Source organism: Pteropus medius, unplaced genomic scaffold (genome assembly GCF_902729225.1).
Source record: "Pteropus medius unplaced genomic scaffold, Ma_sr-lr_union100, whole genome shotgun sequence".
In the NCBI taxonomy this organism is placed as follows: Eukaryota; Metazoa; Chordata; class Mammalia; order Chiroptera; family Pteropodidae; genus Pteropus; species Pteropus medius.
Genome location: NW_024345479.1, coordinates 724,815 through 741,372, shown reverse-complemented (window position 1 = coordinate 741,372; position 16,558 = coordinate 724,815). Strand labels below are relative to the sequence as shown.

Genomic DNA, 16,558 nt, shown 5'->3' with positions numbered 1-16,558 from the left:
GATGATTCAACGTCTAGGGAAGGAGATGAAGTGAGGTGAAATGACGTAGGCATCGTGACACAGGCTACTGTAAGGGTTACTTGAATGCAAGCACTGAGATACCTAGACAGTCAATCTGATAACCCAGATGGCTCCTAAGTGACTACCGACCAGACGGGTGGTGTATATAGTGTAGATGTGCTGGACAAAGAGGCGATTCACATCCCGGTGGGGCAGAGCGGGATGGCATGAGATTTCATCACACTACTCAGAATGGTGCACAATTTAAAATGTATAGATTGTTTATTTCTGGAGTTTTCCATTTAATATTTTCGGACTGCAGTTGACTGTGGGTAACTGAAAAGCGAAACCGTGGATAAGGGGGTATTCTCCTGCCTCCGGTCCTCCCCAACCCCATTCCCACTCCATCCAGTGTGTATGAGTGTCTGTGTGGGTGTGAGGGGGGTCAGAGGGTGAGCTGTGGCCCTTCAGCTGCTTCCTCAGTGTGGGAGTCAGGTAGCCTGGGCGCCTGAGCTGGTGATTCAGCCAGGAGGCGTGTGCACCCAGGCTTTGCTCAGAAGACAGTAGTTGTTGTGGATTCTCCTGCCCCCTGCAGCCTGAGCCAGGCACTGCAGTGACAAGATGGTTAGGCCAGGGAGAGTTCTGACAGGTTCTGGGCACAGTGCTGCACGAAGTCGAAGTCAGGCACGGGAAAGGGCACGCGAGACCACTTCTTGGGCTGGACCCGCCCTTGTGGCGTCTCCAGCAGCATGCTGTGGACTTTGAGCACTGGCAGGTTCACCGACTTGTAGATCATCTGTAGACCCCATAGCTGGGGGTAGGACAGAGACAGCAGGATCTGGATCTCTGCCCTCAGACTGGGCTCCTCTTAGGTTGGGGTCCCTGAATGCAGGGCCTCTGTCTTCTATTTCAAACAGAGCTATCTCCTCCATCACACTGTGGTTCCCAAAGATAGGGCCTGGACCACCCTCCTCAGACTTGCGGGCTCCTGAGGCAGGTCTGTCTTCCCATCCCAATGAGGGCACCCTGATGATGGAGGCTGGGCCTCCTTTCTCAGAATGAGGACCTCTAAAGACTGGAGCTGAGGGCTATTGCACCCATACTTACTTCCCCACAGTTCTTGCAGCTAATGGTGCCTCCAGGCCTCCAGTCCCTGAAGACTTTGTCTATGACCACAGGCTTCTGCGAGACATTGTAGTAGATCCTGGAAAAGAATGGGAGTGGCCACAGCTCTCATGAACCCACCCCCCTCCATGCCCAAACCACATGCTGTCTTACTTGCTGCCTGTGCAGAGGCTCGAGACGTCAATGAGTTCTGCCTGTGCTGCCTCCATTCTACTCCCTTCCGACCAGGTTCAGGCCTCAGCACTACGCACCTGGACAACTTAAACAATCTCCCAGTGCATCTCCCTTCCCCACCCTTCTACTGCACTCCATCCTTACTCCCACCCCCACAGGATTCTCTGCCAACTGCCAGAGTAATCTTCTAAAAATGTAAATATGACTCTGACATTCCCCCGCTCAGAATCCATCCAAGACTCCTCACTACCTACAGAATAAAGGCTAAACTCTCAGTCCGACCCTCAAGGTCCTCCACAAGCTAGTCTGTCTTTCTTCAGAATCTTGTCCACTCAAGTCAGCTAGTATCACGCCTGTCACATCATCCCTGTCTATCTTCCTCTCATAGCCAAACCCAGCCATCCTTCAAGATCTAATTGAAATGAGACCTCCTCAAATGAGAGAACCTGTGTGAAGACCCCTCGGCACAGTGGCCTGGCACACAGCAGGTGCCTAATAAATGCTTACTTAACAAATGAACGAATGGAGGACGAGGAAAGGCTACCTCTAGGGGGCAGAGGATGAGGGGATGCTAAGGGACGACCAGTCCCTCTTGATGTCTTCATAGTAGGTAGGACCCGGGGGCCAGTTTGTGGTCTCTCAGCATTTGGTATCCTGAATTCCAAACTGCAGTGGCTGTGGGAACTTAGGCAAGTCACTGAGTATCTCTGAGACTACTTCCTCACCTGCTCAACACGGTGATGATAAAACCCATCCAGCCAGACTATCGTGAAAGTGCAAACTTGGTACTTGTTAAAATGCTCTTTAAACTCCCGAAACCTTAATGCACCGCACCCTCCCTCTCATCTGGACAGCCCCTTCCACAGGTCTCACGAGAAGTTGGGGTTCACGTTGACATGGTGGGTACCCTCCACCTTCCGCAAGTCGCTCCCATGGCCCACGGCCACCATGCAGTTGATGCAGAGGAGCTGCACCTGCTCCGCCAGGAACTGCTGCCGTCTACTCTCCTGCTGGGCTGCCTGGGCTGCCCTCTTGACCAGGGCTGCCCTCTGCAGATCTCGGATCTGGGGTGGAGAGGATACCAGGTATGGCTAGGACACGAGAGACCTAACACCAGGAATGCTCCTAAGTGGACAAAGGGTTCCTTAAGACCTCAGATCATTAGTACCCAGAAGAGGCTTTCCCTAACCCTGCCTGGAGCTTTTGGAAGCAGCTCATTGAAGAAACCTAATAGTGGGATAGTGGGTAACAATGGGAGCAGGGCAAACTTTTTCACAGAATCTTTGGAGGATTTTGTGCACAACTGCTTCTTTGAATCTAACATGGGGTACCATTAATAATTATATTGGGACAACAGGAGTAACAGGGACCATCCTGCACGAGGCTGAGTCATGATGATTCTACCTCAGGGGACTGATTTAAGTGCTGGTTCTGGGCTTATTTTGTGCATGTGTCTTTGCTTTCCCCACTGCTTGGTTCTAGAAGGGCTGTAAGGTGGCTCTCACAGATATATAAGTATTTGATGATAAGGATAAATTAAAAGCCTTGGATGAGATCTGTTCCCAAGGCATTTTAGGGCAACAGCCATTGCCTTCCCAGCAACTCCATCTCTGGCTTCTACTTTTCCCTGGATTCAAACCTTCCCCAAGTGGGCCAAGTTCGCCTCCAGAGGAAGGGGGAACAGGGATGTGTATGCGTTTGCATCAGAGACCTTCCAGGCAGAACATCCACAGCCCCTCTCCCCACGGGTGCACAGGTTGTCCACAGACCTTGGCCTGGTACTCAGCCGGGTCCATCTCCTGCACAGCAGTCACTGCCCGTTTCATCAGAATCTCCAGTGCCTCGTTGGTCTGCTCCCGCTGCAGCTCCCGACTGCCATGGGTTGCCACGAACGAGTACACACTCTCATTGGCCCGGGCACGGCCCCTTGCCTGGGGAGGGAGATAAGAGAGGGCCCTGAGTGGGACTAGGGTCCCACATAGGATCCTTCAAGGGCTGTCAAGGGGAGTAGTTTGGGCACCTGGACCATGGAGATCTCGTTGGTCAGGAGCCCATAGCGCACCACCACATTACACTGGGGGATGTCCAGTCCCTCTTCCGCCACACTTGTGGCCACCAGGAGGTTCAGGGTGCCAACTCGGAACTTGCGAATCACTTCTTGCTGGTCCCTCTAGGGGAAAAGGAAGAGGAAGAGGATGGTACATGAGATGGGTTCAGGCCTACCCTCCTGCCAGCCCAGCCTCTTCTGGTTCAGCCCTTTTACTCAAAATCTTAGCCGCTTTCCCAAGGGACCCTGAGTCTCCACCTTCATCCCCAGATCCCCCCAGAATCTTGCCCATCTTCTCAGGTGATCATCTAACCCCTCTATCCCCTAGGGACTCCTAAAGGTCTCTGCCCCTGTTCTCTAGGAGCTCTCGGGACCTGTTCTCCTAAAAAAGACCTCAGACTCCCAATTCTCTGTCCTGAGGACATCACTCACCTCTTTTCCTGCAGACCCCCAAGTTTCTGCCTCTCTGTCCCCAGAGACTCTCAGACAGGGAGAACCTTCAGCCTTGGGGATCTCGGTATCTGCCTTTCTCCCCCAGCTCTCTGCCCTCTGCCTGGAGATAATCAGTCACCCCATCTCTCTGTGCTAAAGACTCTCACCCCTTCTCTTCTCCCTTAGGGAACTCCCCCAGCCTCAGCTCCTTCCCCCAAAGCCCACACCTGGGTCATAGTGGTGCCCCGGCTACTATTCCCAGCCCCAATCAGCAGCTGGGCCCTGATGTCCACTGTCTGCAGACCGGGCTGCTGCCGGAGCCAGAGGAGGAGGGAGTGAGCACTCTGACGGGTGCAGGTGAAGACGATGCCCCTGGGATTGCCGGGGTTCCCAAACTGCTTCTTCAGGATCTGTTCTAGCATCTCCAGTTTCGGGTTCTCAGGGCCTTGAGTTGCCAGGCGGGCCAGCTCATTCTTGTGGTCTGACAGAAAAGCCCCAAAACAGAGGCATAGGACTCAGGTCCAGAGGTGAGCAGGACATGGGGTAGGGGTTCACAGGGATAGGATTGTAGAAGTCCAAAAGGAGCCTGAGGATACCTGCTCCAGTCTACTTTCCCCTGAGTAGCACCAAGAACACGTGTAAGGACTCCCTCTGCCCGTCCAGCCTCAAGGCCAGCCAGCCTTACACCAGGGGCCTACAGTCTAGAATCCTTTGCTCACATACCTTATCCAGCACCTCTCTTCAATCCTGCTACCAGAATGACCCTTGACCTTTTCATGCTGACCTCTGCAACTCAGCACTGACCTTGCCCCTCAGCCTATACTGAGGCTACTAGCCTTAAATTTCACCCCCTGACCCCCTCACTTTCCCAGTTTAAAAATACTACACACCCCAGACTTTCGAGGAGTCCTAAATTAAATGGTTTTCAAATAACCTTTGTCAGTAACATAAATTAATTTTTACATCTATGCAAACCTTCACAAATGAGGGCATATATCTTTTGTCATATCCACGGCCTTGACTTTTGGTTACAAAAATAGAGCCCCAGTACCCTCGTTGGGACCTTCTCAATCCGCATTGGCGTCCGGCCCCTGGCTGGCCTCTAACCACTAGTCCCATTCTGAGCCCCCTCCTCCCCGCGAGCCTCACCATCGAACAGCGCCAGCAGCCAGCGCTCGGCACGCAGAACCTGGGTCTTGGTGTCGCGCTCCCTGTCGTAGAAATCCTGCAGTGCCGCCAGGGCGTCCACCGCGCGTACCGTGTCGTGGATAAACAGCGCATCGTTGTAACGCCGCAGGTGAAGCGCGTACACCCGCTGCTGCTGGAGCCCGGCCTCAGCAGCTGCAGGCCGGCAGGGGGCGCAAGGTCTGAGAGGCCACGCCCCAGGGCCCCTCCCACCTAGACCCCACCCCAAAACTGAGCTCCGCCCCCTAGAGGTTCTGCCCAGTCTGGCTGAATCCTGGACTGTACCCGCCGCTCCGCCCTCTGCCAGGTCACCCCTCTCACCCGTCTGGCTCAGCTCCACCACCTGCTGCTCATACATCTGCGTCCCAAAGTCCCGGCTCAACTCGGTCATCTCCAGGTGGTCATGGATTTGGTTCATGAGCTTCTTCAGCATGTCCCCAAACGGGTCCTGGATGAGCAGAGTGAGGGCATGATAAAATTTCTATACACATGGGGGAATGGACACCTGGGGAGCGGGGGAGGGCTCTGATCTCTGTGAAGCCTTGCCGCTACTTGCCCTCCTGTAGGTGTTGGGGAGGAAGGAGCTCCAGAGGGAGAACAGCTGTGTTGTCAAGAAGCCATGGCTGGAGGCAGAGGTCAGGTTCCTAAATCCAGCCCCTGCTCTGTCTCCTCTCCCTATGTGCCCTTGACCTCTGGCTTGAAAACAGTTACGTCTAGTCCTTGTCCAGCCTTGTCATAGAAGACACCAGGCAGTGTCCAAACCGCAGGAGAGAACTTGGAACAGCCTCAGCACAAAGTGTCCTATGATGTGATTCCCAAAGCACTCTGCAGCATACCCAGGGTTTTGACAGATGTGCACAGTGGCATCTGAGTGAAACCAAACAGCAGCCCGTGGGCACGGGCTGCATCTGCCCCATTTCACAGAAAGAAGAGATGAAGGCTCAGATACATAAGCAAGTAACCTAAAGTCAGAGAGCTAGTGAGGATGGAGTCAGGGAGTCAGGGCTCAACCTCAGCTGCGCTAATTTCACCCCCGGGCTCCACCCCGGCATTATGCCCCTCCCTCCACACACCTGGCTGCGCCTGTGGCAAAGATCATACTGTTTGCAAGGCTGGCGGTTGTGCTCCTGCAGCTGGGGGCGGTAGGTCTGGGGCGACATGATGCGCCATGTGTCCAGGTTGGCACAGAGCTGGGACAATAGGGAGAGAGGGGTTCACTGAAATGGGGAGGGTTCCTGTGGGGACAATGGGCAGAGCTTTGGGGCAGGTTGGATCCCAACTGAGGCAGGGCCATTGAGGGTGGGGAGTCATCTATTCAACAAATATTTATGGCTCTCCCTCTCTGTGCCTGGTGCTGTACTAGGTACTGGGGCATCTTATGTTGGAGTTGGAGAGATAGATGATAAACTAGCAAAGAACAACAGGATTAGAATTTCAGATAGTGTTAACAAGCTCCGAAGAGAATAAAATTGGATTATGTGACAGAGTATAGTGGGGATGATCAGGAAAGACTCTGAAGGGGTGACATGTAAGCTGTTCCCTGAATAACAAGGAGACAGACAGGTAAAAGGCGGGGTGGGGGGGAGGGCATGCGGTGCAGAAGGAATGGCAAGTGCAAAAGTCCTGAGATGGGAACAAGCCTGACATACTCAAGAGAAGGCCAGTACAGCAGGAGTGAAGGGGAGGGTGGAGGAAATGAGGTTGGAGAGGTAGGCAGGGGCTAGGTCATGTGGAACCTTGTAAGCCAGAGTAGAAAGTTGGGTGTTTATTCTAAGTGCAATAAGAAGTCTTTGGAGGCTAGAACCTAGGTGAGTCCGGACCCTGCCGGGGGAGGCTGGGGTAGGACTGGTGGGCATCAGGTAGGGCAGGCCAGGGAGGTACCTGGTGGGTCAGGGTAGAGGGAGGTCATGGGGGCCAAGCTGACCTGCAAGATGTGGTCAATGGCTCCATCGAGATTGGTGGCCCTGCCAGTGCCTGGGGAGGCGGTGAGACCCAGCACCTGAGGCAGGGGCCATGTCCTCTGGAGTTTATGCTGTAGGTACCGACTCAGGATGATGTTGTAGACAGTGTCCTTGTGCGTGTGGTGACACTCATCCACCACGAGCAGGGAGAACTCTGGGGGCACGTGGGGAGAGGCTGTGACCTATGTTTGCAAAGCCCTTCCTCTCAAAAGTTTGGGTTCATGTGGTCCCCACATAGCATCTGAGAATTCCTTCCTCTCTTACAACTTGCAGTCAGACCCCAGAGAACGGCCAGGCAGGGATGATTTACCTCCATTTTATAGATTAGTAAACTGAGGCTCAGCTAGGGGAAGGGACATGCCCAAGATCCTGCAGTGTAGCCAGGTCTTTTTCTACTAGGGTGTATGCTGGGGTTTGGCAGATGGAGGGGCTCTCACTCCCACGAAATCTCCCAACGTCTTTACTAGAAGTGGGGCCCTGGGTTTGGCAGGCAGGGGTGCCTCAGGGGTGCCTCACCATTGAGCTCCACGTGTTCCTCCTCCTCAGGGCTGACCAGTGCCATCTGCAGCAGCTCAGCCGTACAGATGAGCAGATCATTCTTCCGGGCCAAGTGGCCAAAGCCAGGTCGTGGCCCCATGTCCCCTCTCAGGGTTGTGATGGCCCAGCGCCCATCCAGCATGTGGCTGAACTCTTCATAATGCTGGGTCACCAAGTGTACCTGGGGGTGGAGATGAGGCGGAGAGAGGAAGCTGGATGTGGGGCAAGGGTGTAGGGTGGATGAAAAGAAGGTGACCTTAGAGATGGCCACAGCAGCTCTGGAGTTCTGGAGGGTGTTGAAAGGCACCCCAGGAGCTGAGAGTCCACTGGGGAGAGGGCAGGCCACTCACCCTGTTGACTAATACCACCACCTTGGCTCTGTCCACAGTCTCGAGGTGCCTCTTGGCCACATAAGCAGCTGCCCGGGTCTTCCCAGACCCCGTGGGCAGCCATATGATGATATTCTTGCCCTCCAGGGCAGGCATGATCACCTCCCACTGGTAGGGTCGCAGCTCCATTCTGGGAATGGCAGGGGACTCAGATCCCTGACCCTCCTGGCCCCCTCCCAGGCCAGACCCCCTTCGAGCTGCCCCCCACTAATTACCAGCTTGCTAGTCCCGTGCAGAGACCTCCCTTTGCCCAAGACTCCAACCTTCTTGAGGGAGGTGGGACAGGGCACGGAGGGGACCTGCCAGGAACCTAGCCAAGAAAGCAGGGGTAACACAGACTATACCTGACTCACGTCCAGCCTCACCTGCACCACCAGCCAAGAGCAGCCCTGCTAGGCGCAGCCCATCTGCTTGGCTTAGCCCGTCTGCTAGGCGCAGCCCGTCTGCTTGGCTTAGCCCGTCTGCTAGGTGCAGCCCGTCTGCTTGGCTTAGCCCGTCTGCTAGGTGCAGCCCGTCTGCTTGGCTTAGCCCGTCTGCTAGGTGCAGCCCGTCTGCTGGGCACTGCGCTCTGCCGAGAACGAAAATGGAAACTGAAACTGAGGGGAGGAGCCAGCTCAGCAAGCTGGAGCTCAGCCTTCGGAATCTCCCTTTACAACCCTGAGAAAGAACTGCCTGAGACTCAGAATGGGGGACAGAAATTCTGACAGGAAAGCATCCTTCCATAACTTTCGGGTCTGGCCAGCCACCCCACCCCACCCCACCCTCACTCCTTTTGGAGTCGGCTGTTATCATGTCACCCAAGCAAAGGCAGGCAGCCAGATGAACTGGAACCTGCCGTCCTGGCACCTGGACCAGGAACAGCCGAGAGTGGGGAGAAGTGAGGGCTGCAGCCAGGCAGATCCTGTCACCCTAGGGGCACGGGACTAGACATGAGGCTTGCTGGGGTGCTGTCCCCAGCACAACCTGAGCTTAATAGGCTCCAACTTGCAGGAGGTACTGGTGGGAACAGGGTCAGGCTGCTAAAGCCTGGGGACTACTGAAGAAACAATCACACAGAGAGAAAAAAAAAAAAGCTTTATTGATCCTTCCAAGGGATTAATGCCAGGAAATGAATGGTCCCCATGTCCCTCAGCCCTGGGGGACAGACAGAACAGTGAAGGGCAAGGCATGGCCCCTCCAGTCCAGGTTGAACTTCCAACCCCTGGAGGCCACTCATTCAAGCTAAAATTGGTAGTCCCGCTCTTGAGGAAACACTGATCTGGGCCAAGCCCAGGGCTCTAAGACTCTAAACCTCTGTGGGGACCAGGGCTGGGAGCCACCGGGGCTGGGCAGGGTTTATCCAGCCACCGCAGAGGGTCTGAACCCCAGATCCAGAAGGCCCCTCCCAAGGTCAGACACGTGAAGGCTGGGACAGAGCTGCAGGCTTGGGGGTACCCGAGGGCCCCAAAAGGGCTGCAGAATCAGGGGCTGAAGGGCCTCTGACTGGAGTGTGTCAAACTGAGAAAGACCTGGCACCAGGGGTGCCCCTAGGGATCAGGTTAGAATCCAAGGTGGAGACATTCGAGGTTGAGGCTGCAGTCCAAGTCCGGGGACTACTTGTCGATGAGCCCGCCCTCCTTGAGCTTGAAGTAGAAGAACTTCTCCAGGGCACTGGCGCAGCGGCAGTACTCGCTGTCCGGGGGGTTGTACTCGCGGCAGTTGGCGATGACCCGCTGCAGGTCAGCCACGAAGAGCTTCCGGGTCACATAGTAACGGCTGCGCAATCGTTCCGTCATGGTCTTCAGGTCTGGGGCAGCAGGACAGAAGGACATGCCATTCAGAAGCTTTGGACACTGAGTCAAAGGGGACTGTGAATAGATCTGGGAGTGGAAATGGAAGGAAGGGGTCGGGATGGAGTATCCTCACCAATGGGGAAGCGGATGACCTCGTAGTAGTCAGGGGCCTCCGACTTCTTCACCGGCTCCATGAAGGGCCAGGCACTGGGGTGTGACTGGAGAGGAGAGCTGAGCTGCAGCCAGGCCCACTGTGCCCCATGCCCAGCTTGTGACTGTCACCCACCCCCAGCATGTGGCTGTCACCCACCCACAATGGGTCATAAAGCCACAGCCACTGGCGCAGGAGCCCGCAGAAGGGAGCCTGGTCTCCCCACCTTGATTTGGGCCAGCAGGTTTTTGAGGGTTGTGTAGAGCTGGTCAGGGTCCTTCAGCTCCTTCCTGGGGTGACAGATGGCAAATCTGAGACTCCTGGTTCCTCTGCCTCCCCCAACACCCTCTCCCTCCATACAACACTCACCCCTTCTCCTTCCCCAGCGGTTTCCAGCCTGTCTCTCCTGCAAAGTGGGAAGTGGGGAGAATACCCCTAAGAATGCCTGTCCACACCCCAAGCAGAGTGCCCCCTCCCCCACCAAGACCCCTGCTCACGAATGCCGGGGACACTCTCCACAGGGATCTGCCTCACACCCTCCTTGAAGCAGCTGAGCCCGGGGTAGACTTTTCGAATCTGCGCCTGTTTGCGCTCAATCAGCTTCTTGATAATCTGAGGAAGGAAGGGTCTGAGAGGCCAACCCCAGCCCCAGCAACAACCCTCCCCGGGCCACAGTCAGAGCCCGCACCAATGAGTTCAGGTGCCCCCTCTCTTCTCTCAGAGGCACAGAAAGAACTAAGGTCCTGGCTCCACCTCACGTATACACATGCACACACACGTAGTACACATCCGCACACATGCTCATCCCCACACACAAGCTCCACAAAAAGCCCCATGGACGAGTGCATGCGTGTGCACCCATACAACCTCTTTCTGCTTCTTGATGATGTGGGAGAGCTCCGTGTAGGGGATGCGGGGATTTAGCTCACACTCCATCAGTGTTGCCCCCTCGTAGTCCTTGATGTAGCCCAAGTAGCGGCTCTTGGGCACCTTGATGTCCTTGGAAAAGCCCTAGGGAGTGGGAGTCAATGCTTCAGCCAGACTTTTTCCACTTTAACAGACCCTCCCCAGGAGCACGTGAGGAGCAGTGTGTGCCACGTGCCCTCTCCCCAGTTCCGGAACCCCCTCTGGTGGTCCTCAGCACAGTGTTCTGCACTTGGAAGGCTCAATCTGTCCCTGGAAAGATTCCAGGTCAACTGTCCCTCCTGACACTCCCCTGACAGCCTCTCAATTCTGCCAGCTGCCCTACAGGACCCTACGTGCTGGGGCAGCAGCAGTAGGAAGACAGGTAGGAAGGACATGCCTGCAGGTGTTGGATGAACGGGGGACACAAAGTGATCCCCAGTCCATCCACACCAGGGGACTAGACAATGACCCCTGCCCCAGGTGGTGGGCAAGTGTGGGGTGGGGTGAGGTGAGGGTCACCTGCTTTTTGAAGTAGCCAATGGCATACTCATCAGCATAGGTGAGGAAGTAGAGGATGTTGTGTTTGATGTGATACTCCTTCAGGTGGTTCATCAGGTGAGTCCCATACCCCTGCAAGGGAAGGAGCAGAGCTTACCAGGGGAGAGGGAGCAGCCCTGGTGCTGGACAGGCCCTAGGAGGGCCTTGAGCCCAGAGAGGGGGAAGCAGACTAAACAGGAGGTGGGCCTAGTCAGGAGATCCAAGGCAGGTAGGAAGAATGACAACCAGCAGAGATGGGGAGTTTATGCGGAGAAAAATGAAGGACCCTAGATTTCTAAGCACTTTCTCTGGGCCAGGTACAGTGAGCAGCATTTTACAGACCAATTCTCAAGTTAAGCCACAAAGTAGGTATGACTGCCATTTTACAGAAGGGGAAACTGAAACTCAGCTACATGGGAAAGTGTGTCCAAGGTCAGGTGGCCAGTCACAGCAGGGCCAAGATCCAAACCCAACCAGGAAGCTGCTGTCCACAGGCCACTGGTTCCTGGTCCCCGGGCCTCAGAATTAGGAAGAAGGAGGAAAGGAATACCGAAGTTCCTGCTCATTGCACCATCTCCCACACATGTCAGGAACAAGGAGGCACCAAGCAGATCTGGATTATGTGAAAAAGAGAACCAGGGACCCTACTAGTGGGTCTGTTGTGACAGAGAAAGGACAGAAGCCGGGGCTATCACCCAGCACAGGGCTGCTGTGAAAATTACTCACTCCCCAAAGTCTGCGAACGTTCTTGTGATGAAAGAAATTCAAGTCCACTTAAAAGTCACCGATTCGTAGGGTCTATTTGTCAACAGGCATTTTCTGTCCATAGTTATTGAAGTACAAGTGCCACCTTGTGGACGAGTGAGGAACTGTCTAGCCGCTAAAAGAATGGTTGAGAGCTGCTTCCGTCACCATACCGCTGCTCTGACCTGGTCCAAACTTAGAAGCAGGTGGTGGGATGGGGCAGGGGCTGGGGCCAGGGGCACGCACTCACCTTGACCTGTTCGTTTGAGGTGACAGCACAGAAGACAATCTCTGTGAAGCCCTGAGTGGGAAACATGCGGAAGCAGATCCCACCAATGACTCGCCCGTCCTTGATCAAGGCCAGAGTCTTGTGCTTCCTGAGGGAAGAGGGTACAGATCATAGTCCCTACCTGTCCCCCAAATGTTCCCCAGGTCCCCAGAGTCCTGGAGGCAAGACATACTTAAGTCTTGGAACTGAGAAACAAGAGTTCCCAAAGAGGCCTGGGGAGGGATGGGGAGGCCAAGGACAGGTGCCCAACTGTGGTGGGAGGTTGGGCTCTCTTGGGGACGCACGGGTCAAAGACGAGGCGGGCGATATACTCCTTGGGCATGCGTGGCAGCTGGTGGGAGAAGACATTCTGCAGCCCCACAAGCCAGAGCAACACCCGCCGGTTGGCCTTGGGTGTCAGCGAGTTGCCGATGACATGGAACTCGATGATGCCGCGGCGCTCCTCCAGACGGGCTGTCTCATCCCGGGCTGCGTTGGCTGACAGCAGGCTAGTCTGGGCACCAGAAGAGGGGCAGTGAGCTAAGGTCTCAGATCCGTGAGGCGCCCTCCCCATTGGCCAGCAAACCAGGCTGCCTACCTCGGGCCCCAGCATGGCAGCAGGGTCAGTGATGGTGAGCATGACCTCGTTGACCAGCTCCATTGGGATGTCACCCATCACACGGAGCCGCTTGGCATCTTCCAGGGTTAGGTTCTCTGGAAGCTTCCTCTTCTCGCCTGCTGGGGAGGTTGGCAAGGTCTCCCAGGGATAGCAAGAGAGTTTGGGGCAGAGGTGAATGAGGGTCAGAGGTCAGGTGTCAAGTACCCACCTGGCATGGGCTCAGTACCTCCGGAATCCAAACTCAAGGAGTTGTTGCTGCCCCCACCCATTGTGGGGCTGAAGATGGGGGTGCTAGGAACCACTGCTGCACTGACTGTAGCTGAGAGAGAGAGGGAGAGACAGAAGAATCAGGAGACGGGGTACAAAGGTATCAGTGGATCCCGAAAAGGGATCCGGACCCTCCAATCCCTAGTTGAGCCCTCCTGCATTTCCCCATTTCTGCCATTCGCAGCCCCTCTTCCACAGCGGGGGCCTAGCTCAACCAGGAAGGCCAAGCAGAGATCCTGCAGAACCTGCTGTGGCACATACCGGGCCGGGGCACCAGCTGGGTCCCCTCTGAGGGCGGCATGGTGAAGCCTGACTCCCAGATCGGAGAGTTTGCCCCGTAGATCTCCTCCTCCAGCATGGACAGGAATCTGTGGGGAGGTTACAGCCTGTCCCACAACTCTGTCCAACCAAGGGAGCAGCCTGGGCCAGACACCAGGGGGACCAGAGGTGGGTCAAAGAGACAGACCCTGTTCTCAAGGAACTGGGAGCCTAAGAACAGAGATAACCTCTCCCTTCAGACTAGGAGGAGACACAGTCCCCTTCCTTCTTGGGGACCCTGTTTAAAGGTAAGAGGACAGGACAAACCAAGGACAGAAACCAGAAGCCCAGCTTGCCACAGTACACAGAACAGGGAGAAAGGGTCTGATGCCATCCCGTACTGTGTGACCAGACAGGGCACCAAGTTACTCCGGACCTCAGTATCAAAATGGGGCTCAGAATCCACCCCCTTCTGCCACCTTATTCCCACCTGGTGGCACAAGGGGCACTGAAGGGCCTGGATTAGTTAGTAAAGGCTTCTTGAACTGGGTAGCTGTGAGCAGGTTTAAAATGAGAGGAAGGTGTGACAGAACAGAGGAAAATCTTATAGAAAGAACTAGAACTAACGAGTGAAAATCAGTTTCACCTCAAGCGTAAGGTCTGGTTTTTGAAGTGCTGTAGTAGAAAGGATTCTCAGGCTGTGTCCAGGCCCCGTGGGAAACAATTAGTAATATCTACCAGGGGTGGGCAGGGGTAGTGTTAGCACTCGGGCCATGTACCTGCCATCCCCAGACTAGAACGCGCAAAGGCAAATGCTAGCAAGTTGCGTCTGGGCCATGGGCAAGTCTGCCAGGTAGACACCCAGATCCCAAAAGGCTCCTGGAGGGAGAGGAGGGACCAATCCAGGAAGCCTTCCTGGAAAAAAGGGGACAACAGGGAGGATGTGAACTTGGGGCAAAATCCTGATAGGCCAGAAAGAACCTTACTTGGGGAAGTGGGTGAGGATGAGGGTCCTCTTCTCGGGCACCAGCTTGTCCTTCTCCACCCGGAACTTCTCTAGCAGCTGCCGCCGGGTGACAGTGAAGATGGAGCGGAGAAGGCTTCGCCCAAAGACGTGCGTGGTCTCATAGCGGGGGAGGCTATCGCAGCTCTGGGGCACGTGGCAGTAACAGAGCCATCTGAGGGGAGTGGCGAGGTGGTAAGTGAGAGTGGAAACCAATAAGCCCAGGCTGGGCTACAAGCTTCCCCCCATGCTATTCCTTTCTGGGCCTACCTGGTATAATTGACCTTGTAGGTAGCCACATCCTCAGCCTGAGACCTCTGCCGAAATTGGGCTGGTGTCTCAAGCTTCCAGTAGTTAAGGCAGAGCAGGAACATCTTTGAGAGCTCAAACATTGTCTGCCGCTCCCGGGGAGCCAGGTGACTGAACTTGTACTGCACGAAGTTTAGCACACCCTAAGAAGGGGTGGACAGAGGACAGAACCAGGAAGGAGGTATGAGCAGCCAAGACGGGCTTCTGATCCAAAAACAGAGGTTTCCTGAGGGCAGGGACAAGACTCTCCTCTCATTCTGTGGCTCTCTGTGAAAAGAAACTATGCCGCCTTCCCAAGCCCACATACACCCTGAGGTTAGCACAAAACACCCTCCCTGCTTGGAACCTCTCCCCTGCTCTTATCTTGAGGAGGATGGAGAACACAGGCTCCCCACTCCTCCAAGGATCCCCCAATTCTCTAGCCCCCATCTTCACCCCACCTGCTCAATATTAGGCTTCTCAAACGGGGGGCTGCCCAGAGACCCCTCCACCACAGGCCGAGTCATCTGTAGGATGCATTTCCGCAGGAGCTGGAGGGAGAGGAAGAGGGAGGGACAGAGATCAGCACAGCTCTGAGAAGCACACCCTCCAGCCTCAACAACTTTGCTTATTCACTCACTTGGAGGAAGCTCACCTTGAAGAGGTAGAAATAGACCTGCTTAGTGTCCGTGTCCTCCTCCTTGTGAACAGACATGAACAGATTCTCCACATCTACCACCATTCCCAGCAGCCGGTTAATCTCATCCTCTGACACATTCTCTAAGTGCGACACATGGTCAGCTGCAAGAACAGGTGGCAGAGTTGGGAAGAATGGACAGAAGAGATCAACAGTGCTTTCTGCCCCACTTCATCTCCAGGGAAAATACACCCTCAGTCCCTCTAACCACTCCAACCAGCAACAAGACTGACTGCTCCTGTATGAGCCCTTGGGTGACCCCTTGTCTCTTCTGAATTGGCAGATTTCCTTTTTCCTCCCTTGGGAGATACATGCTCCCAACTCAATTCTTCCTTAGAAGGTACCTTTGGTTTTTAAGAGATGAAGCTCCGCAGCACTTAAGTCACCCTGTACAAGCAGGACCCAGCACCTGACTCTCCCCAACCCCCAGCTCCAAGGGCAATACCTGCCTTACCCAAGGGGTGCTCACAGCTGCGGCACAGCTCACTCAGGTTGGCAGCTGGCTGCTGCAGGTCCATGCGAGGTGCAGTGGGGGGCTTGGGGTTTTTCCAGCCATTGCACTTGCAAGTTTCATTGGCCTGAAGGCAGAAGGATCAGTCAATAGCCCTGTACTCCAGGGACGAGGAGCCGCTCCCCAACCAGGGCTTTGCTCCCATTGCCACCGGAGCCCTAGGATGTCCCAAGCCCCCCCCCTCTCACCCCAGGCCCCGCCCCCACCTTGCAAGCCGAGAAGACCCCTAGCTTCTCAAGCTTCTTGGCGCGCGGCAGCCCCCGGACTTGTGCCTTCCTCTGGCTGGCGCGCTGCTGCTGGCTCAAGCCAGGTCGAGCCGGATCGCCCCCGCTCCCAGTCCCCCCACTTCCTACCCCAGGCCCCCCCGTCCCGGTGCTCCCGGCTGGGGCTGCAGCTGGGGCGGGGGCTGGTGCCGGAGTGGGAACCGGAGTCGGCGCCGAAGTCTGGCTAGGGGTAGGAGTCGAAATTGGGGCAGGGGCTGGGGACTGAAGGGGACGGGGCTGCGCGGCCGGGGCCGGGGTCGAGGCCTGGGAAGGTTCCGCCATGGCCTCCCCCGCAGCGGAGCGCGGCGCGGCGCTCCCAGCCCTAGGGCCGCATGGGCAACCGGCGTTCATTGCGCAGGCGTCGGTACCCCGGAGCATGTTGGGAGTTGTAGTCATCCACTGCTGCTCTCTTTGCTTCCAGCTT

General features: G+C 55.7%; 2 protein-coding genes across 6 annotated transcripts; both read right to left on the bottom strand.

Annotated features, from left to right (window-relative positions):
* Nucleotides 1-258: 258 nt before the first annotated feature.
* DHX58 (DExH-box helicase 58) lies at nucleotides 259-8,381 on the bottom strand. Of its 3 annotated transcripts, XM_039873466.1 has the most exons (14): nucleotides 8,364-8,381; nucleotides 8,216-8,255; nucleotides 7,812-7,980; nucleotides 7,441-7,642; nucleotides 6,888-7,078; nucleotides 6,037-6,153; nucleotides 5,285-5,411; nucleotides 4,928-5,119; nucleotides 4,006-4,259; nucleotides 3,320-3,469; nucleotides 3,069-3,230; nucleotides 2,173-2,363; nucleotides 1,108-1,204; nucleotides 259-811 (listed from the first exon to the last, which is right to left on the bottom strand). In XM_039873466.1, exons 3-14 carry the CDS (start codon nucleotides 7,977-7,979, stop codon nucleotides 626-628), a joined length of 2,037 nt encoding a protein of 678 aa, XP_039729400.1. In that variant the 5' UTR covers nucleotide 7,980; nucleotides 8,216-8,255; nucleotides 8,364-8,381; the 3' UTR covers nucleotides 259-625. The 3 variants fall into 3 exon arrangements, with proteins under 3 accessions (XP_039729400.1, XP_039729399.1, XP_039729401.1); XM_039873465.1 differs by lacking the exon at nucleotides 8,364-8,381 and having other exon boundaries at nucleotides 8,195-8,295; XM_039873467.1 differs by lacking the exon at nucleotides 8,364-8,381 and having other exon boundaries at nucleotides 8,204-8,273.
* A 528-nt stretch (nucleotides 8,382-8,909) lies between these two features.
* Nucleotides 8,910-16,480, bottom strand: KAT2A (lysine acetyltransferase 2A). Of its 3 annotated transcripts, none has more exons than XM_039873461.1 (18): nucleotides 16,078-16,479; nucleotides 15,815-15,938; nucleotides 15,319-15,464; nucleotides 15,125-15,214; nucleotides 14,646-14,827; nucleotides 14,359-14,550; nucleotides 13,376-13,482; nucleotides 13,056-13,166; nucleotides 12,827-12,966; nucleotides 12,534-12,742; nucleotides 12,211-12,337; nucleotides 11,199-11,309; nucleotides 10,641-10,784; nucleotides 10,271-10,385; nucleotides 10,143-10,179; nucleotides 10,000-10,063; nucleotides 9,756-9,840; nucleotides 8,910-9,636 (listed from the first exon to the last, which is right to left on the bottom strand). In XM_039873461.1, the coding sequence occupies exons 1-18, from the start codon at nucleotides 16,414-16,416 to the stop codon at nucleotides 9,443-9,445; spliced, it is 2,517 nt and encodes an 838-aa protein (XP_039729395.1). In that variant the 5' UTR covers nucleotides 16,417-16,479; the 3' UTR covers nucleotides 8,910-9,442. The 3 variants fall into 3 exon arrangements, with proteins under 3 accessions (XP_039729395.1, XP_039729397.1, XP_039729398.1); XM_039873463.1 differs by having other exon boundaries at nucleotides 12,827-12,963; XM_039873464.1 differs by lacking the exon at nucleotides 9,756-9,840 and having other exon boundaries at nucleotides 8,910-9,709; nucleotides 16,078-16,480.
* Nucleotides 16,481-16,558: the final 78 nt, after the last annotated feature.